Below are 23,463 nucleotides of genomic sequence, written 5' to 3' on the forward strand. Positions count from 1 at the left end.
ATGATCTTGGTGCTTTTATTAGGCCTTAGGATATACACTTTAACTTATCATGTATACTTCATATTTATACTAACTTAAGTCTAGTGAGATATGGAAACATTACTTCCATATAGCATTATTCTCTTTCCCCAGTTTTTGTACTATTAAATTAGACATATTACATCTATACATGTTACAAATCCAACAGTTTGTGACTATAATTATTACATTATAAAACTGTAAGCTTTTAAAGAAACTAAAAGATGAAGAGATATATTCATAGAGTTTGTTATATTAATATTTCTATTTATCATTTTTAGCTCTCTTCATTTTTATGAATTTGAGCTACCATTTGGGGTTCACTATTCCAACTTTGCTTTCACCTGCCTCCTGTGCCTTTATTGTCAGATATATTTCTATATGTTATAGATCCGACAATACAATTATATATGTGTGTATATATAACAATATATGTATGTATATATATAACAATATACACATAAAATGATATATATATAATTGTGTGTGTACATATAGAGAGAGATAAAGGGAGGGGGTTTATGTGTGTGTATATATATGTTTATATAATTAATTTTTCAATTAGTTAAGAGAAAAAGTATGCATTTATACAGATTAATAATTACTTAATTACCTTTGCCAGCATTCTGCTTTTTTTATCTTAAAAAACATGGAGGTCTCTTGCCTTCAGCCTAAATAGAACTTCCTTTAGTAGCTCTTACAAGGCATGCTGCTGGAAGTAAATTATTTTAGCTTGTATTGATCTGGAAACATTGTTACTTCACCTTCAGTTTTGAAAGATCATATTTTCTGGATTTAAGATTGTTGATTGAGTTTTTTCTTTTTCTTCTTTCAGAACTTTGACAATGTCATACTATTGCCTTCTGGCTTCCATTGTTTCTCATAAGAGAGCCATAGTTAATTTTATTGGGATTCCTTTGGACATGACTCATCATTTTTCTTGATTTCAAGAAAATATTTTCGAGATTTTCTCTGTCTTTAGATTTCAGTAGTTTTACTATGATGTGTCTGGATGTGGACCTCTTTATGTTCATTGGACTTCTTGGATGTGTAATTTTTCAAAATCAAGTTGTAGAATTTTTAGCCATTATTCTCATTTTTCTTTTCCGCCTTTTTCTCTCTGTCTCTCTTATTTTCTTGTACTCCCATTATTTGTACTGGTGGACTCAATCCTATCCCTCAGCTTTTTGTGAGTCTGCTCACATGTCTTCCTTTTATTTCTGTTTTTCAGATTGCATAATCTGTTGAGCCACTGGAGTAAAATTTTTTGTTTCAGTTATTGTACTTCTTAGTTGCAAAGTTTTTGTTTTTGTAAAATTACTTTTATGTCTTTATTGATAGTCTTTATTTGAAAAGGCATTGTTATCATGCCTTTAAATGTATTTGATTTCTTTTAAGCGTATTTACTTACTTAAGCTTGATTTTCTTTCAACATATTTATAATACCTGCTTTGAAGTCTTTGTCTGTTGTGTCTATTGTCTGGGCCCTTTATATGGTGGCTTCTGTTGTCTGCCCTATTTTGTATATAGTTTACATTTTTGTGTTTCTTTGCCTAATAACATTTAGTTTAAAATTAGACATTTTACGTACTATATCGTAACAATCCGGGATACTGTAGCCCCACCCAGAGTTTCTTGTGATTTGTTTATTTGTTTAATAACTTGGCTGGACTATTTTAGTGAAGTCTATTTTCCCTGCATTGTGCAGCCTCTGATATTGCTCCTCAGAGCTTGCCCCAGCTATAGTCAGCTGTTTGGCCAGCTATAGTTGCTCTTGGGAGGACAGTGGTATAAGCAGGGCTCTCTTTGACTGTCTTCTCTGATTTCCCTGTTAAGTCTTCTGAACTGTTTTAGTATTAAACCCAGTGTCAACCTTCACTAATTGCCGGTTGATTGCTCTATTGTCTTTAACAATGCTCTGGGACATAAATTAACAGTCTGATTCATTTTATGTTGAGGCCCTTTCCAGGGTAATCTTTGAGACCAGTTTTTGCTGTTTGCTCTAATCCCAGTACTCTTCTTAGCTCTTTTCCTATTTCTCTCTGGAAAATTTCAACCTCATCTTCAGTTTACCTTTTTAGTCTCATGGAACTACCATCCTTCTCTTAATTGCTTAACACCATAATCTCCACTGTTTTTAACAGTGCCTTTAGATTTGAAATTCTCCATACTCTGTTTCATAAAGTCAGTTCAGTTTGAGGGGATGAGGGGAGCACTTCAGATTCTATGTTCATGTGGGCTACATTTATCCTTGGGCAAAATCACTGTGCCACTGTCCTGGATCAGAAGGAGGAGGCAGTGGCTCACTTTTTTCAGAGTGACATTCACAAATAGAATGCTCAGCTGTGACAGCAGTCTTTTGTCTTCTAAGCTTGCCTCACCTGGCACAGAATCGCTATCTTACAAGTGATCTGGAATAAGAGCTACCAGGGCTCCAGTATTCTCTACCTGTTGCACCTTGATTAGAACTTCTGCCTATCAGTGGGAGCTGGAGGGATGAAGAAAGCCCTAGACCTCTCAACTATTCTTTCCTGACATAATACCTCTGAAACATGTAGGTAGGCTTGGGATGCGAGATAAATTTATGCATTTCTTGTGAAAATACCGTAATCCTCAACTGGGACCCAGTGGGAGGGGGATCCTATGTTCTTGGCTGTACTTATTCAGGGTGGAACTTCTGTCATACTGAACTGGGGTCAAAGGAGGAGGGGAGGAAACGAGAGAAAATTATGGTTTACATGGCAAAGATTCACTGTTAATACTGAGATAAAATAGATTTTCTTGAATAGATGTTTATTTTACTGTATGCCCTTTGGACAATTTCCAGAGATATTTAACTTAAAAAAAAATTCCCACCAGATATTGTTTCACTGGGAAGAGATTCCACAGAATTTCTCACATCTCTATTCCAGAAGTCATCTCCCCAACTTGATCCTTTTCAAAGCCACTCTTCTACTCAAAGCTGCAATGACTTTCCATCTCAGTGACCTTCTTTCTGTTTTTCAGACATGCCAAATGTGGTCTCGTCTCATGAAGCATACTTCTGCCTGGTTCTTTGCACTTGATATTTGCTCTGACTAGAATGATTTTTTCTGTGATGCCCCCTGTGTCTCGTCTCTTCTTAACAATATTATCCCTAAGTATAAAGCAATTTACTTATTATGTATTTTGTGTTTTATTTCCATACTATCTATCTCTACATAGGAGAGAATATAAGCTTCATCATGTTAGAGACTTTTTTTTCTCTTCACAAGGCACATATTGAGCATTTGCAAAAGACCACTTTTCCCTTTAACATCCATTCTTTTCTTTTCTTTTGGCAATTGACTGAAAACTACAGATTGTATTCACACTCTCACTTGTGGCTAAGTATATTCATCAGACTACAACTTTTTTGTTGTTGTTACATTGGAAAGTGAGCAGAAGTAATGAATACAACTTTGATTTTATGTGCTTAAATTGTTATTGTTTTGCCTCTTTGTTTCCACATTTCCTTATTCTGTGGGCTAGAAGGCATTCATCATGGAGCTGATGGCAGTGATTTTAGATATGGTAAAACCAAATCGAATGGCTTTATGGAGCAGAGCTACTCTACTCGCCTAGACTGGTCAGCATGAGAAAGTAACCTTATTTAAACTATTATGAATTTTATTATCTTAGTATATTTTACCCTAACTAATTTGTATGTCATTAATACAAATATTTTGAATGAAGGAGTAAATAGATGGAGTCTACTTAAAACATCTTAGAAGCGAGAATATTGCTTTCCTTAGTTAATTTGTTTTATTTCTCCTATTGAGTAATAATGGTAATAATGGTAACCATCTACCTCATTCATCATTTTATTCCAAACAATTATTTTATCAAACAGAATGGATGTTGCTGATTTTTGGTAAATCACCTCCATGATATTGATATGGTTTCTTTGGATCCTGTTTTACAAAGATTTTTCTGTAAAGATAGGCTGCTAATTTATCCAATGCCTTTCCTGTATCTACTTGTATAATCACACTTTTTTTCCTCTACTAATTTGTTGATGTAGTGAGTTTTATAATACATGATCATAGTGTTATTATTCTTTGCTTACATTGTTAGATTCTTTTCACTAATACTTAGAATTTCCATGCCTGTGTTCAAAAGTGAGATTGGTCTATGGTTTTCTTTTTATTGCCTTCTTAGACCAGTAGGCATTGTAGTACAATATTGAGTAGCTTTGATGAAAGATTACATCCTTTCCTTGTTTTTAATCTTAGAGGGAAAACATGTAGTTTTTGACCATTGAGTATGATGTTAGCTTGTAGATGCCATTTATTGGGTAATATTTTTGATCTATTGGGTTAAATAAAGCATAGTATTAAAATTAAACTCCCCTGTTTTTTAAACTTTTTCTTAGTGTGGCTAATGAAAAACTTAAAATTATTTTTGGCTTATATTATGTTGGACATACTGCTCTAGAGCATATTTCCTAGTTTGTAATGAAGTACAAATATAATTTTTGTGGCATAGTAATAACTCTTAACCTCATTTTAAAAGTTCCTTCTTCACTAGGTTAGGGGAAAAAAAAAACAGCTTCACACTGCTTACCTTATGTTTCTGTAGATAATTTAGACATGTTCTTCTTCCCATTATTTATTAAAATGCTTAGCCAGATGTAAGTACAGAATTGTTTGTAGATTCATATCAGCCCAAATTCTCAGCATTCATTTATCCTCTGATGATTGCTGATGGATAAACCTTAGTTACTAAGTAGCATTATATAACAATAAGATGAAAATAAATATATTATTACATTCCGTTTACCACCATGTTTTCTAAGATGTAAGTGAACTCATGACTAATTTTCACATTTTTTAATGACACCAAACTAACAAATAGTTTTCCTCTTCCCTTATATTCAGCCCTGTGTTTTTGCATAAAAAACATCGGGAAAAAATTATTAGAGGATATGAAACAAAATGGATTTACATAACCAAAGGATATGAAGATAAGCTCCTTAAGGATCTCTTTTTCAAACCTGAAACTAATATAAAAGGAAAGCTTGCGTATTGGAAACATGTAAGTATAATTAGTTTATTATTTTTCTTTGAAATGTTTTTATTTAAGATATTAAAGTTGCAATTTAGGTAGCACTATTATTTCTTCAGTCTATTAAATTTCCTTTATTATATTATTAATATCCTGCTTTATATTTTTTGATTGAAAAAATTCATAGAGTAATGTAATACAAATATATTTTTGTGGTGCATTAATAGTATACACAACCATTTAATAATTTATACTTTATATATATAATTTTTATTTCATTTTTACAAATAGTAATGGTAATGTAAAAACCACTTCTCAGTGATTGAAAACATAAACATTTACTTTATTGAAGAGTGCTAACTCTGTATAATACAACATTCCTTCATTGTTTTATTCTATATTATGAATTGCTTTGAGGACACAGTAGAAATAGAAAGAAATTTATTTATGTTGATTGAATGCCTACTACATCCCAGACACTGTGCTAGATATTTTGCAAGTGGTATGTAACTTATTCTCTGTAGCACCATAGATAGATACTTTTATCTCATTTTGATCAATATGAAAACTAAGAGACATAGAGGTTAATTAACTTACCAAAAGCTACACAATTGATAGGTAGGATCGGACTCCAGGTCTTCTGACTCCAGAATCTGTGTTTTTTTATCTTTATAATTTTGTTTTGATTTGGACACTAATTAATGATAGACGTGAATAGTTAACATTATAGTAGAATTAACTGGAGTGAACATTATAATTTCTAAAGCACTTGGTTTGTGATAAGCTCCTTCCTATGTGGCTCTCTGCTTGAGTAGCCTGAGCTATAAATATTTCTATTACATTAGCATTGTTATAAGGGAATGAAAAAGGTCCAGACTGTCATTAGTCTTATTTCAATGCAAATGACGACCTATGTTCCAGATATATCATAGAAATGTCCTCAACTCCTTAAATGGTGTGAAGTTATTCATTGAATAAAAACATAGGATACAAAAGGCAAATGTGTTCTACTCAAAACTTGTCCCTCATCAGCACTCAGTGCCAACAGTATTAATTTGCTCTAGATGAGACTGTGCATTATGAAATTATAAAGTTCATCTGAAGTATGTTTTGACCCTCTGTGTAGAATATAAAATCACTGGATTTCAGGGCATACCACCTGCTTTTCTATATGCTTTATACAGAGTATGATTTCGGAGTATGATTAGAGAGTATATGATATCAGTATATCGATAACCAGTTTGTTGTGTAATTATAACTAATTTGAATATATTGACAACCAATGTATGTGCGTATGAATATATATTATGTATATATATTGTGCTGTGGCAAGCGAATATATATGTGCATGAAATCAAATAAAATACTCATTTTCCAAAGATTTTTTAGTATGTATAAAGTTATATAAAATGTACCATTGTTAGGGTTTTGCAAGTATTTTGAATATTATGAAGTTATTTCCAGATAAATTTATTGTAAAGAAGTTTGAAATCTCCCTTGTATTTTTAATAATTCTGCTAACTATATCATTATTAATGTTATTTTTTAAGAACTATTTTTTATAGTTGGTAAATATGTACATTGTCTTATGCATTTTTATCGTTTATAACCACCATTAATAGAATATTAATATGGAAGTTGTCTTCATCTCAATTTCTTAAAGTAAGTAAAATTATTTTAATTGTAAGTTTTATTTTTTGATGAATACTTTCTTTGTATAAAATTGTCCTTCAATCTTCTGCTGCCTTCATTTGTAGTTTCCTGTTCAGCTCACTTAGTTAATATATTGTTCTTTTATTATTATCTTTCATTATTCTTCTTATTTGTATGATAATTACGTATTATTATTTTATTCATTATACATTATTTTTATTCACTTATTATTCTTTTTTATTATTTTGAGTGGTAAAAATAGTAAAAGAATAATATATCGACTAAGTGAGCTACCTGATTTCTTGTGCCTTGGAGTTTGGTTTGTAAGAAACTATAGTGATAATTGATAAATCTAAAGGAACAGTGAAAGGGTTAAGAAGTAGGGAAAGGGGTGGGGGTGAGAAAACATGGACATTTAATACCAAGAGTTTATAGAAAAGAAGACAAAACAATAGCAACAACAAAACATGCCATGAGCAAAGCAATACAAAGGATTAGCCAAGGATAGAATTCAAGGTTCAGTAATTAGATGAAGTAACCAGTATCTGAATCTTCTCCTGTTTGGGGATAAAATGTGCTTGATCTAAAGGATTTAACATTTCCCCATAACTATGGAACCGAAAGTGCGAAGAGCCAGAGGAGTAAGTTCAACCTACATTCACTTAGGAAATACCATGATGCAAAACTAGAGGTTCAAATAAACATCCAGTGTCTATAGAGCAATGACTAACTGTAAATGAGATACAGAACCAGAAGTCAGAAACCATGAGGAATGAATTTGACAAAAGCAGTTGGGTCAGAATAGAAGAAATGGAGGATGTGGAACACTTACTAGGGACGTTATTTTTCCATGGCTTACAGATACTAAAGCATGGTTGTGACTTGTACAGATGAGACTGGCATAAATACAGAACTGTGAGAGTTCAATTAGATCCAATTGTAGGAAAACTTGTATACTATTATGATAGATTTTAGGAAAATCTGAATACTAATATGAAAAAGTTTGCTAGGATGCCTAAAGATATTTAAAATCGGCTTTGGTATCATTGATTCTTTCCCTTGGAGGTTACTGCTGTTCTAAGCAAAATATATGTTCAGGGAGTAATTGCAAACACACCAAAACCCCACAGGGGCTTTGACTTCAAATTCCTTACAAACTTATAGTAAGTAACCTAGACTGGACTGTGCTGTAATTCCTTTATTACCTATACTTTGTTGGCATAAATAGTCTTCTTTCATCTACTTCCTATATTTCAAACATGAATTTTAGAAGGAATACAGTGTGAGAGATAGTCACACCCATGGGAGCCAAAAGGAAAGAGATGGGGGCATTTCCCAACATATTTATGTCAGAGGCGGCCTAGCTCCCCTCCTTTCCTCCCCTAGTCATCCCCACTCCCTGCCACATATATCTGAAGCTTCCCTGTGCTGATTTAGTTCCTATGTTGTAAGGAAGGAGAGAAAGCATCTGTGAAGTAAGAAAGTGATGGCCAGAAACCTTTACTGCTTCAACCATGTGGAAATAAAAGAATCAGTCTATATGTTGTGAATTTCTATCTTTTTTGACAGTCCACTTCCTAGAATCATGATCTAATCTTTTTCTTAGAACTTGAGCAATACCCTTTCTCCTTGAGGCATGAAAATTGGAATTTCACACCCGCTGTCTTAATCTTCTGGAGAGGGTGCCTGATTCTCCCTGGTTATCAACAAAGGAGGAAACCTTTCTATAGGGTAACCATATACAACCTTTCTGAAAGGGATCTCTTACTCAGAACCACTTCTAATGTACTGAATGTTTACATCTTGTACTCTGTGGCTTTGTATACCTCCAGAAAACACCTAACATGAAATAACCTGGCTTTCAGCTATACTAAAGTAAGATTTGTTTTATAACTGCTGATTTGCTTGAATTATAGAATATTTTTGTTGATTTTTGCTTTGCTTCCAAAGATTAATTTTTCCCATAAAAAGGACTCATGGAACTATATACATGCTATGTTGAGTGCCATTTTGTAAGATCAAATAAAATTAAATGTTCTCATATACAATTCTCCCTGTGAACCCTTTCCATTAATTATTATTAGATGTATTGTTCTAAAGGTTTAAATATATATTTAAATCTGATGAGCTGTTTGTATTTAAATCTATTACAATTTTAATAAGGGCTCAAAAATATAAACAAAATAACTTTTTAATTATACCACATAGGCCAGCCATGGTGGCTCATGTCTGTAATCTCAGCACTTAGGAGGCCAAGGTGGATAGATTAATTGAGGCCAGGAGTTCAAGACCAGCCTGGCCACACACACACACACACACGCACACCACATAGATGTGCAAAAATACATTATAGTCAGCAAGATATTAATAGTGTTCGTAGTTAATACAATTTTAGATAATTGCTACTTTCTTTCTAAAGGTTTACACATTATTTTTAAAAATTCAAATATGTTTTATTTACAAAATAAAAATGTTTTCATTGTGAACAAAAAAATTACTTTTTTGAGAACATAAATATAGAAATATTGCCTTCAGGTACCTCTGTTTTATATTTTATGCCACATCATCAGTTCTCTTCTTTTTAATTCATAAACTTCATTTATTAAAGCAGTATTAGTTTCATAACAAAGTTGAGAGGGAAGTACAGAGAGTTTCCCTATACCCCACAACTGACATCCTACACCACAGTGGTAAATTTATTAAATAGATGGACCCATACTGACCCATCATTATCACAGGAAGTCCGTAGTTTCCATTGCAGTTCACTGTTGGTGTTGTACACTTTATAGGTTTTGACAAATGTATAATTGTATGTGTTCACTATTCTAGTATACAGAATTGTTTCACTGTCCTAAAAGTTCTTTGTACTCTGCCTATCCTTCTTATCTTACCCCTGGCAACCACTGATCCTTTCACTGTCTCCACAGTTTTGCCTTTTCTGAAATGTCATATAGTTGAAATCATACAGTATGTAACCTTTTCAGATTGGCTTCTTTCACTTGATAATACGTGTTTAAGTCTCCTTTATGCCTTTGCATGTGGCTTTGAGCACACATTTTATTTTTAGCACTGAATATTCCATTGTATGAAAGATCATCCATTCACCTGTTGAAGGACATCTTATTTGCTTGCAAGTTTTGGCAATTATGAATAAAGCTGCTACAAATATTGTATGCAGGTTTTTTTGTGTGGGCATGTTTTTAATTCATTTTGGTAAATATCAAGGAATACAATTGCTGGACTGTCTGACAAGAATGTCATACAAACAGCTGTACAATTTTGCATTCCCATCAGCAATGAATAAGAGTTCCTATTGCTCCACAAGGCCTCATCAGCTTTTGGTATTGTCAGTGTTTTGGATTTTGGTCATATTAATAGGTAGGTAGTGGTACCTCGTTTTTGCTTTAATTTATATTTCCCTTAATTTCATATGATGTTGAACATTTCATATGCTTACTTGCCATCTATGTATATTCTTTGGTGAGGTGTAATTTTACTATTAGAAAAATGAGATACTTTGTCACCTGTCCTATATAAGAGAAGAAAGAGAAGAATTCACCTTACTTATGACTACTGCATTGCAAAGCATAGAAGTGCATTTATATCACAGTCTATGTAGCTGGCTTTCACTAGAGTGATGCAGAACACAACTGGCAAGTCAGGGTGAGGTTGCTGTAATTTTATACATCAAGAACTAGTCTTATTTGATTGCTTTTAATATTTTACATCTACTTTAAATTCAGGTAAATATGGAGGGGGAAGGACAGAGGGAGAATAATTAGTTCCATAATATTACAAGCCAAAATATTGAATCTACTGCTCATCTTCTTTTTTATCTTGTTCAACAGAAAATGATGCTAAGAAAACAGTGAAGGAGTTGATTCTCTATGAGATTTAGGAAATGTGGAACTGGTCATTCTCTTTTATAATATGGAATGTGAAAAATAGTATGTTTAAGTATTTTTATTTTTGGGGTCAATTTATGTCATTGTTTTGTGAAAGAGTGTGTTTCCTTATGCTGGAAAGTAAAATTTTATTATTATTCAGCTTCTGGGATTTGTTCTAGCTTAACTAATGCTAAGAAATGAGCTTTGTAATGACATTCGTACATCTCCTCTAAAAATTATCCTTTGTTATTCTGTAACTCTCATTTTAGGGTTCCACCAGTAATGCAATTTATTTTAAATGGGTATTTACTGAATATTTACAATGTTCCAAGCACTGTAGTAAAGCATAAGGCCTAAAAACTTGCAATCAAGCAAGTTCTATGCTGGAACTTGTAGGGGATGGGAAAGAGCTAGAGAAATCTCACTGGGCAGAGGTTGATTTTGTAAAGAATGGAAATGAGAGAAATACACACATTGAAGTACAGTTTAGTCAGCCACCTGCAGAAGTTGGAGTTGTCCTGAGTATTAGGAATTCTGACAAGTAATGGTTTTCAGTGTCTGCTTAGGTAGACTTATAAGATATTTATCAGAATAATCTATGGGGAAGATACTAGAGCTACCAGACGCTAAAAATAATTTTAGTCCATCCTTTAAATGTCCAAGGAAGCAATATTGATGGCTTAGAAGGGAGGTTATAGCCCTTTCTGGAGAAACCCAACTTTGACACCATTTATTATACCTAGCTCCATATATGTGGATAAGAAAGGTTTGAAACCAAGTAATTGCAGAATTGGTTTTGAAAAGCAGCAAGTGGATGCTAGATTAATACGTAATCTGAGGTAGAAAGATGTGCGAATTGCCAAGGTCAATAGAGAAATCACTGGGGAAATGAGAGAGTTGAACAGAAGGTTTATCTAATGCCACAATACGTCCTAGGAAAGGGAAAGAGTAAGAGAAAGGAACTAGGAAGTGTTCATGTCTTTGAGATCTCAATCTCAATTCTTTTGGATAAGTAACCAGAAGTGGAATTGCTGAATCATATAGTTCTAATTTTAATTCTTTGAAGAACCTCCATCCTGCTTTTTATAGCTGCTACATCATTTTGCTTTTTCAAAAACAGTGCAAAGGAGTTTCAACTTTTTCATATTCTTACCAACACTTGTCTTTTACTATTTTTTTTATAATAGCCATCTTAACAGGTATGAGGTAATATCTTATTGCAGTTTTGATTTGCATTTTCCTGATGATTGGTTTAATTGGACATTTTTTATATACTTTTGAGGCATTTCTGTGCCTTCTTTGAAGGAATGTTTATTCAAGTTCTTAGGTGATTTTTAAATCAGTTCTTAATGAAAATATTCAACATTATATCTTTATTTACCTCTCAGTGCAGACAATACTGTATCAAATAATTTTGAGAGTAGTTGTTTCATTTTATTATTTTCTAAATATTATTTTCCCTCTTGATCTGAGATAAAACTATGGAGATTTTTTTTTTCTCATCTACTTTGTCCTCTTAATAGTCATCATATGCATTCTCTTACAACCTTGAGAATTTTCATGCCTTTTGACTGGCTTTCCTATAATTGGTCCAATTTCGTAAGATTTGTCTTTGTAGTTATTCTGTATAATAGTGGTTCTCAAAGTGTAGTTCAGGGACCACCTTAGGTTCCTGAAATCTTTTTAAAGGATCCACCATACCAATATAGCTTTTATGATAATACTAAAACAGTGTTTTCTTTTTTGACTCATTCTCTCATTACTGTATCATGGAGTTTTTCCAGAGCCTACATGACATGATACAATAAGAGATTTAATATATAAAAAGATATGAAAATCTGGTTTATCTATTAAGCCAGATACTACATCTATTCTTAAAAATATAGACCAATCCCACTCTTAACAGTGGTATTTTATAATATAGTTTGATTTTATAATGTGTAATTTCATGAAAATAAAATGGATTTCTTATTGTTATTTTACATAAATTAATACATACCTTAAACATTTAACACTTTTAATTTCTAATATGGTAAATATTGAAAGAATATAATACACATAACAAAAGATTTTAGGGATTTCATAATTTTGCAGCAAATAAAGGAGTCCTGTGACCAAAAAGTTTGAGAACCTCTGCTAAACATCTCCATCAGATATAATTTTTATCATTTCCTTTTAAATATAACTATATTATGATAAATTAACACTTAGATTAGGAATGTTTTGGATAAACTTAAAAGTTAGCAGTAATGACCTAAATGTATTTTTACATTTTTTTATTTACTGTGCTCCCATGTGACCATGGTGTAGTTATATATGACTATGAATTTGGAGTACAAAAGTGCCCAATATTGAATATGTTGTCTACATAAAAAAGCATTCTTACTCATTAGCTAGAATTCCTGTGCATAATGTAAGTTGCTTCTGAGATTTATTTAGGCATAATATATTTAACAAGTTTCCTTCCCAATATCTTAGTTATAATAGTTCACAACACATATGCCTTTAAATAACTTCACTAATGTTACATTTTTAAAGACAAAATTTTGTCATACATGTCATGAATATGTATGTAGAGACATGAGTAAAAATTTACATGAACAGTTCTATGAGAGAAATAATAAAGAAGGAAGAAAATGCAGTAGTTAGAATTGGGAGTAATCATCCCTAATAGTGACTTAAACAAAACAACTTTTCTCTCACGTAAAAATCAAGATATAGACGATGCACTGTCTATATCTTAATTTTTATGTGAGAGAAATAACAACTCTGCATCATAATGTTCTCAGAGTTCTTCACTCCTTTTATCCTGTTGCTCCACCGTACAAGGCCTCTATTTTGCAGGTCATCTCGTGGTCCACAATAGTTTCACCAGATCCACTCATTATGCTTTCATTCTAACCAGCCAGAAAGAAGAGGAAATGAAGAAGAGGGCATAACGATTGTGTTTACTTTTGGGAAGTTCCTGGGAGCTTCCATGCAACACTGCTTGTATCTGGTAGGCCACAAATTGGGCATACGGCTACAAGAGGCTAAGAAATATAGTCTTATTCAGACCATCCAAATGCCAAGCTAAAACATGGGTTTCTTTTATTGTAGAATAAGATTGGAATGACTATTGAAGCACAATTTTAAACATTTGCATGTACCCTTTCCAAAACAGAACACGAAGCCTCTACCAAAGGGAGCAAACCTAAAAGCTTATGTCACTATAATAGCAAAAATTCCATCATTTCTCATGGCAGTAAGTGATGTTTGCTCTCTAATGTCTATCATATCTCTCTTCCTCTGTAATAGCATCCCCAAATTTTAGCTGTCTGGATTAATTTGCATTTTGTAGCTTCTCTAGCAATTAAGTATTGCCATGTATATTAGTTTTTTATTACTACAAATTTGGTGGCTTAAGATACATTTATTCCTTTATAGTTCTAGAAGACTAAAATTGGCTTTACTTGGCTAAATCAAAGTGTTTACATGGCTGATGTTTTTCGAAGTCTCCAGGGCGGAATCTGTTTCCTTGCCTAGTCTAGTTTCTGGAAGCTGCCTATATTCTGTGGCTTATATTCCCTACCTCACATCATCCTAACCTCTTGCTTCTGTCATTTCATCTCTTACATCCTCTCTAATGTCCTGCCTCTCTCTTATAAAGACGCTTCTTATTTTATCAGGCACACCACAATAATCAACTCATCTCAACATCCTTAATCACACCTGCAAAGATCTCTTTGCCTACAAAATGTTATGAGGTGAATGTGTCCCTTCAAAATTCATATGTTGAAATTCTAATCTCGTTTGGCTGTATTTGGAGATGGGGACTCGAAAGAAGTAATTAAGGTTAAATGAGATCATAAGGATGGGGCCCTAATCTGATAGGATTAAGAATCTCCTCCTACCCCCACCCTATGTGCACACACTGAGGAAAGACCATATTGAGACATAGGGAGAAGGCTGTCATCTGCAAGCCAGTAACAGCCCTCATCAGAAGCTGAATCAGCTGGAACCTTTACCTTGGACTTCCAACTCTCATACCTGTGAGAAAAAAAAAAAAAAAAGACTATGTTTGAAACCATTGAGTCTATGGTATTTTATGGAAGCCCTACCCAACTAATACATAAGGTGACATTCACAGGGTTCAGGGGATTAGGACATAGATGATTTGGCAGCCCTATTCAGCTCACCATACCATGTCATGAATGGAAGTATTTGGCAGATTCTGAAAAATGTTCCCAAAAGACAGTTGGCAATGGATTTTGTCTCTTCTTTCTGCTTTCCTTCATCCTGTGGCTTGGAACTTCATTTTAGACCATGAGAGTGAAAGCCACATATGAGTAGAAACCTGGAAGTATCCTAGATTACAGAAAATTGCAGAGTTTTCATACCAGTCGTGGTCTTCTTATATTCAGATACTCATGTGAGATGGAAGTACTCCTATATTGAATAAGTCACTACTTGCAGCTAAACTTAATTCCAATTGTTATACTGGTAGATGTCCAGTCTGCTTCACTAAGACAAGATATAATAACTCATAGTCTAGCAACCTATAGCTAAAATATAAAATATTCACCTTCTACATACCTAGCATATAAAGTGGCATATAAACAGCATACTTATAATAAAACTCTAATTTGGAAAAGGGAATCACAGTTGTTTCTTCCCCCATAGCAGTTACCAAATCAGTCTGATAGGAATAGTAAACACTTTCTTCTCTTGAAATAAACACATCTGGAAAATCTCCCATATTTTCCCTGTGAAAACATCTTACCTGTTTATTCATATTTATGGCAACATCAGAAGTAGGTATTAGAGAATTTGTTCCTCCTGAGTGTTGGAGTTTCATAGTCTTAATAGATTTAGGGGCCTATGGGTTGCTATAGAGATTGAAAAACCACAGATATTTTTAGGACAGATTTTATTTTTTTTTGGTAATGCATTTCCTTCAAAAACTTAGTATGCTTCTGATTTATTTGATGTCAGTAGTTTCTATGGTAAGTAGAAAGTAAGCAGAAAATCTTATTTAGACATTGTTTATAATCCTGAAGCTTCTGGTCTTTCACTTACTGATTTTTTTCTCTACTCATTTTCCTGCCTTCCAAATTAATGATAGCGACCATAGGTGAACTTTCTGAAACAATGGGTGTTGGAGGGAAGGCAAAATTCTTAATCTCATCTTTCCTGCAGACATTTACGCCTTTGTGTGTAAGTCTTAGTTCTACTTTGAAGTCACCTATTGTAACCGCTTCAATTTGAGGAACAAAGATGTTGGTTTTTTCATCTACACAAGGCCCAGAATCACTAGAATCTCAGTAAACTTAACCTGCAGACTGCAAAGAGTACCTGCCTTATCAAAATTTTTATTCTGTTTCCATCTCTTATTTCAGGCTGGCTGGATATAACCCAGATTTTTTTTTCTCTCAAAAGACTTAAATAAAAGGTACTAGTAACATCTAGCACACAGTCAAATATGGTATTTGTTTGACAATTTCTGTAACAGAACACACTCAGTTAGCATGTAGCCTGCTTTCCAAAGTGAAAATATTTTGAAGCCATAAAAAAAAGGGCCACCAGCTCTTCAGCCTGTGATATCTTGAGTCCTTACCCAATCTCTCTTAATAAGGTAGTGTTAGATGTTTTACATTTCTTTTATCTGTACCATCTCACTTCCAACTACATATTGCTATCAGTTTAAATTAGATTCAGCTATGTGTAATCTAATAATAAATTAGATTCAGTATCTAAAATGATACTAATATGTTTGTTCACCTCTCATGTAAAACTCCAAAGGTATACAGTCTAGGACTGATATTATGGAACTATCTCACTCAGTACTTAGTGACTGACTGTTTTTGTCTCCTGCTTTTCTGCACATGACCTCCAGTCAAATGGTACCTCATGACCCAAAATGACTGCGCTTACTCCACCCATCACATCCACACTCCAGCCATCAAGAAAGAGGAAGAGATAGAAAATAAAGGTGTGAAGGAACTTGTAGCTGTGTTTTAAGTAAGGTTTCTAAATGATGCCACACAATATATCTTTAGTCAGAGTTTGGTTATATCATTATATTCAGCTGCAAGGAAGGCTGAAATATGTAGGCATTATCTTAAGCAGAAATGTGCCCAGACAAAAGTCAGAGATTCTGTTATGAAAATGAAGGAAAACCAGTATTGAAGAAAAAATATAAGTCTTTGCTGCAGATTAGCTATGGAAAGCAATTGTCAAAGCAAATAGAAAATAAGAAGTAAAGAAAGTATTTAATGGAGATACAATGTTATAATAAAATATTATAAAATAAAATAGATATTTTCAACTTGAATTGTTAAGACATTTATTTACTTGAGACAGTTAAAGCAAAGTTAGGTTGCACTGATGTCAAAGATCTTGCAATAGGATGTTTGTTACTTTTTACTAATAAACTTGTATTCTCTATGGTTCTTCTTTTCTATTCTATGAATTTCACTTTTTTTTTTTCCTCCTTGATGCTTTCTGAAATTTTTTTCACTACTCTTCCAGTTCACTAATTTTCTTGTTAGCTATGTTTAATCAGTGAATTTTATTTTTTTGTTCTTTTCCTGCAGGTATATCAAAATTGCTCATTATTTATTGAAAAATAGTAATCAGAGTAACTCTCTAGTCTTTTGTCTGTTCATGTTCATTTGATACCTCAGTGTATCTTGTGTACTGTGTCTTGTGTACTGCTCATTGTATTTGAAATATCAGTTGTGAAAATTTTGGGCCTTAGAATGAAGGTACTTTCCTCCAGATATTGTTTCCATTTTCTACCACTAGAAACTGTGAATCACCATCAATGTTTGACCGTGTTACAATTTAAACCTTGAGATTTTATGGATTATTCAGATATCATTTTAATTTAGAGTCTGTTTTATTACATGTTTACTTGTATTATGCTGTAGCTGTGTGAGTTTCCAGCTCACTATGAATAGGATCTTCTACTTTGGTGAACATAGGATTGGATTTTTGATTCCTAATCTCCTTGAGCCACCAAAGTTATAGTTTAGTTTCTTCCTGAACTTCAAATATTATCAGAACAAAAGCATCTTTGAGGACTTACCTCTGGAGGATCTTGCCTTCTCTTAAATTTTGAACTGATAAGTCCTAGCTTTCTTGATAGCTCTTTCCTAATTTTTAAAAGACTTTTAAATTTCTTTTATTTTAATTTATGTATTTACTTATTCCTTTTGAGATAGTGTCTCACTCTGTCTGTTGCCCAGGCTGGAATGAAGTAGCACATTCATGGCTCACTCCAGTCTTGACCTCCTGGACTCAAGCAGTCCTTCGACTTCAACCTCTCTAGTACCTGGGAATACAGGCGCATCCCCCCACACCCAGCTGAGTTTTATTTTATTATTATTATTATTTTATTTTATTTTTCTTTTTTAGAGACAAAGTTGTTGCCCAGGCTGGTCTTGAAATTCTAGGCTCAAGCAGTCCTCCTACGTTGGCCTTTCAAAGTACTGGGATTACAGATGTGAGCCACCATGCCTGGCCTAAATAAATCTTTCATAGGGCTTTTTGAAACTTGAGAATTAGTCCGAATTTAATCCAATTTAAACCAATCCTGGTTATGGATGTCTCTGCTCTCCAAATTTTATTTCCATTACTAAGTATTTCTGGTGCAGTCTTCTTTTGACCTGATAATCATTCTCTCATTTTAGCTGTATTTTAAATACTAAATCTGGTGCACTTTGTGTTGATTTTATAATTTATTTTTAAGTTTTAAAGTTCTCTCATAGTTTTCTCATCTTCCTAGCACTTCCATGAACAGTATATGTTGTACATTACTTCCTAAGATTTGAGGGAATATAAGCCTAATAATTGTCAAGATGTTTTCTTTCTACAGGCAAATTCTAAAAGCATTTATATCATGAAAAAAAAAACTGTTTTGTAGGTTTCTTCTTCTATTCTGACTAGTCCATCTTGAATCCTGATTTATTATAATTCTGTAGATGCCACCAAATAATTTATATTTGGATCCCCAAAGAGAGAAAATGCATAAGATCCTATTACCAAGTTTAAATGAAAGTTCTGGAAGTGCTATAGCTAGTAATTAATGACAAATATGTTATTTTCTGCATTTTAGTTATTTTGAGCTTCAGTTTTATCAAACAGTAAAAACAGTAAAATTCATATTTACTTGGCTTATTTTTACATTCTTGAGTTACCATTAGAAATACTAAAAAAGTGGTATAGTTTTGAAAATGTGAATCCTACATTGCCTGAAAAATTTTAATAATTCTCTCAGCTCTCTTGCTATTATGTTAATTATTTTTAGTATCTCACATTTTTGACATTTTGTTATAATTTTGACAAACACTACTGAAGCTACATTGCCAAGTTTACAATTTATAACAACACCTTTACTGAGATATAATTCACATACCATAAAATAAAACATTTTTAAGTGTTCACTCCAGTGGTTTTTAGTATATTCACAAGTTTGTTAAACTATCATCACTAATTTAATAAAATTTTCGTTACTCCCCAGAAGACATCCCATACCCATTAGAAATTCTCCTACAGCTCCTGGGAACATTAACCTATTTTCTGTCTTCATGAATTTGTCTATTCTTGGCATTTAATATAAGTGGAATCATGCATATATGTTATTTTGTGTCTGGCTGCTTTCACTGAGTATAATGTTTTCAAGAGTCATCCATGTTGAAACACTTTTTTTTGCTGCCCAAATCTCATGTCAAACATGTTGTAACATTTATCAATAATTCGTTTATTTTTATGGCTGAATAATATTCCATTTTATGGATATGCCACATTTTGTTTTTCCATTCATTCATTGAGTTCCTTCTAATTCATGGATATTTTTAATAATGCTACTCTAAACATCTAAAAAAATATACAAATTTCTGAGTGAATATATGCTTTTAGTTTTCTTGGGTATACACCTAACAGTGAAATTACTGGATGATATGGTAGTTCTACACTTGACTCTTTGAGAAATTGCCCAACAGTTTTCCATAGCAGTTGTATCATTTTGCATTCACATGATAAATGCATGAGAGTTATAATTTCTCCAAAACCTTACCAATACTTGTTATTTTATGTCTTTATGATTATAACTGTTTACTGGATACAAAGTAATCTCATGGCGGTTTTAATTTGCATTCCCCTAGCAATTGATGATGCCCGCATCTTTTTGTGTATTTATTGTCCCTTTGTATATCTTCTATGGAGAACTATTTAAATCCTTTGATCATTTTATAGTAGGTTATCTTTTTATTATTGAGTTGTAAGAATTCTTTACATATTCTTGATACAAATCTTTTATCACATATATAATTTGTAAGTTATTTTCTCATTATGTGGGTTGTCTTTTCACTTTCTCAATGGTTTTCTTTAAATCCCAGATGCTTTTAGTTTTGGTAAACTTCCATTTATATTTTTTTGTTGATGCCTTTATTTTTTGTGTCATATATAAGAAACCATTCTTTTAGTTGAGGCCTCAGATATTTTTTTTTCTATGTTTTCTGCTAAGAGTATATAGTATTAGCTCTTATATTTAGACCCGTAATCTATCATGAGCTAATTTTCATATGGCGTGAGGTAAAAGTTTGACTTTGTTGTCTTACATGTAGATATCCAGTTGTCCCAGTATCATTTGTTGAGAAAAATTTCTTATCTCTATTGAATTATCTTGGTACTCTTGTCAGAATTCAGTTGACTATATTCAAGGATTTATTCCTGGATTCTAAGTTCTATTTTATGGATATGTATGTCTGTATATATAATTTTGGCATTGAATAATTTATATTGTTTAAAAGGTATACTACTACTGAAGGACAAAAAAAATCTTAAGAATCTTCAATAGTATAGTTTGTTATTGTCTTTTGCTTAGGATTTAAACCTATTATCATAAAATGTAAGTGTTTTATGTCATTATAATAAATTTCAGAAATTAACATGCAAAAAATTCCTTCCATGTGTATGAATGTTGTGTTATTTTCTTTGAAATAATTTATGAAATGTTTATAATTTTTAGACTCATAATGGATAGAAATCTATGTGGAGAGTTAGTTTCTGAGAGTTGGCATATGGAAAGAATATTCAAATACCTGAAATACCTGAGAGACAATTTTTTGTTTGTTTGTTTATTTTTTGACAGAGTCTCACTCTGTTGCCCAGGCTGTAGTTCAGTGGGGCAATTTCGGCTCACTGCAACTTCCGCCTCCTGGGTTCAAGCGATTCTTCTGCCTCAGCCTCCCAAGTAGCTGGGACTACAGGCGCTTGCCATCACACCCAGCTAATTTTTGTATTTTTAGTAGAGACAGGGTTTCACCATATTGGCCAGGCTGGTCTCGAACTCCTGACCTCGTGATCTACCCGCCTCAGCCTCGCAAAGTGCTGAGATTACAGCTGTGAGCCAGAGCCCCTGGCCTGATGATTTTTTTTACCTATAGAAATACTGATTTATTCCACTGTTAGGCCACGTAGTATAATGCAAATATGATGGTCTTTATAATTAAAAAATCAGTTTTGCTTATATACTTAAAGGTCAATAGATATATACTCACACAAATTTATAGATATGTGTCAATACAGATATCAACACAGATTGTTTTTACATGAGTACTAAAGCTTAGCTAAAAATCTCACATTCTATGCTCTTAGGTATTTTTTTTACCTCAACATGCGATGGGATAATTAAAAAGAGTGGATTTTTTTTTTTTTTTTTTTTATGAAATAGCATTTTAGATGAGGTAATAGAAGAACACAGATGACATAGAGACCAATACATCTATATAATTAAGCACCAGCTCTGTGGTGGATCATTTAAAAAAAATGAAAGCAAAAAAGTTAAAAAAAGATACAATTTTAAATAATACTATTCAAAGGAACAGATGAAGGAAAATCCTAACTAAGAAAACTATATGGTCAAAGCTGTGGAAATGAGAATTAGCTTGGCAAGTGTGTTAATGGAAAGTAAATTATCTTAAACATAGAGATGTATGAGACAAAATATGGAAACAAGTGGATAGGGCTGTTAATGAGCATTTTAATTTCACGTGAGCACTCAAAATGATTATTTGGCAATAAAAAGTCTATCTATATATTTTAATACCATATGTGCAGTTATATGCGTAATATTTATCAAAATACTTGGAGTAAACAAGTTATATTTATTATTTAATCTTTTGTATAAGCAATCAAATGTTAGGATTGCTATTTAATTGTTATTAAGATATAAAGGAAAGAGTAAAGAGTAAACTCTTACACCCATCAGCCTAAAGTTTTGTAGGTGGTGAAATGTTACCGATGACAAGAAAGTGCAGAAAAATTTCTGGAGTGTAGATAAAAGAGTATAATAGGAGGATAGATTACAGTAGTTTATGGGTGTTTTGGCTTTACCGTTTTATTGTTTTTTGTTGTCTCTTCACCATTTTTGTTATTCTTTTGTCCATTATTACTTGTTTGCCTCATGTTTTCCTAATGTAAATTAAGTATTATTTACTCATTCACATCTGCCTAACTCATGTTCCCAGTTTCTTTAAGATGCTTTCCAACAAGCTCAATCTTTTGACAACTTCTAGAGCTTTTAGCCTATTACTCATATTAAAATTTAAACATATACTTTATCTTGAGATTCACAGGTGATGGATATTAATTAAAACACAATAGGTTAAACTAAGGAAGAATTTTGACTGGGCTAGTATGACAGTACAGGAGACAGAATGGTTATAGCACTAGGTATTAAAAAAGGAGAGTCAGTCTGGTATCCAGCGAGTACTGTAAGCTCTATTTGTTGTCCACATGGCAAGAAACAGTTGAGCAACTGGCATGAAATGTTTAGCAACATTGAAATTGGACCAGGTTAAGATTAAAAGTTGGTTAATGGAATCTGTCATCAGGTATCAAATCCCAGACACCATGCTGAAGTATTGTCTTAAGAAGAAAACTTGGACTAAAGACTGGATTGCTAGAATAGAGGCTTGGGAAATGGCTCAAGGCAGATACCAGGTTTGAAGAAACTGGGAAACATTACAAAGGCAGAAAGGGATGATGAAGTCTCAAAATGAGGTAAAAACCTAACTACCAGCATTATATGTTAGGCTGTTCAGAAAGTTAAATTTACAAAGAGTTCTAAATTTTGGTGTGAAGAGACTTAAATAGCTCCTGTCACAAGCACTAGAACTGGAAAGAGAGTGGGGTCTCTGTTTGTTGATTTAGTAGCTCCAAAGGATGAAGAGGGTGATTACAAAGATGGAGCATTATTTCTACCAGCAGTTTTTTTCTGCAAGCAAACCATGGCTACATAGTGTGAGAGATTCCATTGTCACAATTGTGTGTTAGAATTAACTGTTTGATCTTAGTGCCTATGAATCAATCAGATTTATTTATTTAGAGCAAAGTCTTCTTTTTTATAGCTAGGTCTGACATTAAAAAGCATCACTATATGTCCTTCTCCACTTCACCTCCATTCCAGCACACTGCTTGCATTCTACAATTATACTATTTTAAAGTAGGCACTAAAAAGCCTTTGTTCATTTGCTTTAAGTTAAATTCTGGGCTCCCAGGCTAAAACCTCCTTCCTGGCAACTCCTTCAATTTATTTAAGAATAATTTATTCCAAGATTGTACCTCTTTATCTTTTCCCTCTTCACTTCAACTTGCAATGGTAAATAAAATATTATAGTCTCTGATGTCATCCAGAACAAAGATTCATTCTCTTTTAGTAAAGTTCACTTTTAGTATTAGGGGAAATTAGGTTTAATTTGTGTATGTCTCTATTTAAATTTATATTCTACCTCCTTTTAAGGTGACTATTCTATATGAATGGTTTTACACTAAGAATATTAGCCATTTTATGGCAGGTTGCGTTTTGTTTTTGCCACCCTGTACCTAGCACAGT

The 23,463-nt window shown here is 32.9% G+C and overlaps 1 protein-coding gene across 2 annotated transcripts in view; it reads left to right on the plus strand.

Annotated features, from left to right (window-relative positions):
• The window catches only part of LRRIQ3 (leucine rich repeats and IQ motif containing 3), a 187,195-nt gene that overhangs the window by 95,615 nt on the left and 68,117 nt on the right, over positions 1-23,463 (plus strand). For both annotated transcript variants that reach the window (XM_030913592.1, XM_010381108.2), the window contains exon 5: positions 4,917-5,073. In XM_030913592.1, the coding sequence (XP_030769452.1) occupies positions 4,917-5,073 (157 nt within the window). The remainder of the gene's footprint in view (positions 1-4,916; positions 5,074-23,463) is intronic.

Source organism: Rhinopithecus roxellana, chromosome 12 (genome assembly GCF_007565055.1).
Source record: "Rhinopithecus roxellana isolate Shanxi Qingling chromosome 12, ASM756505v1, whole genome shotgun sequence".
In the NCBI taxonomy this organism is placed as follows: Eukaryota; Metazoa; Chordata; class Mammalia; order Primates; family Cercopithecidae; genus Rhinopithecus; species Rhinopithecus roxellana.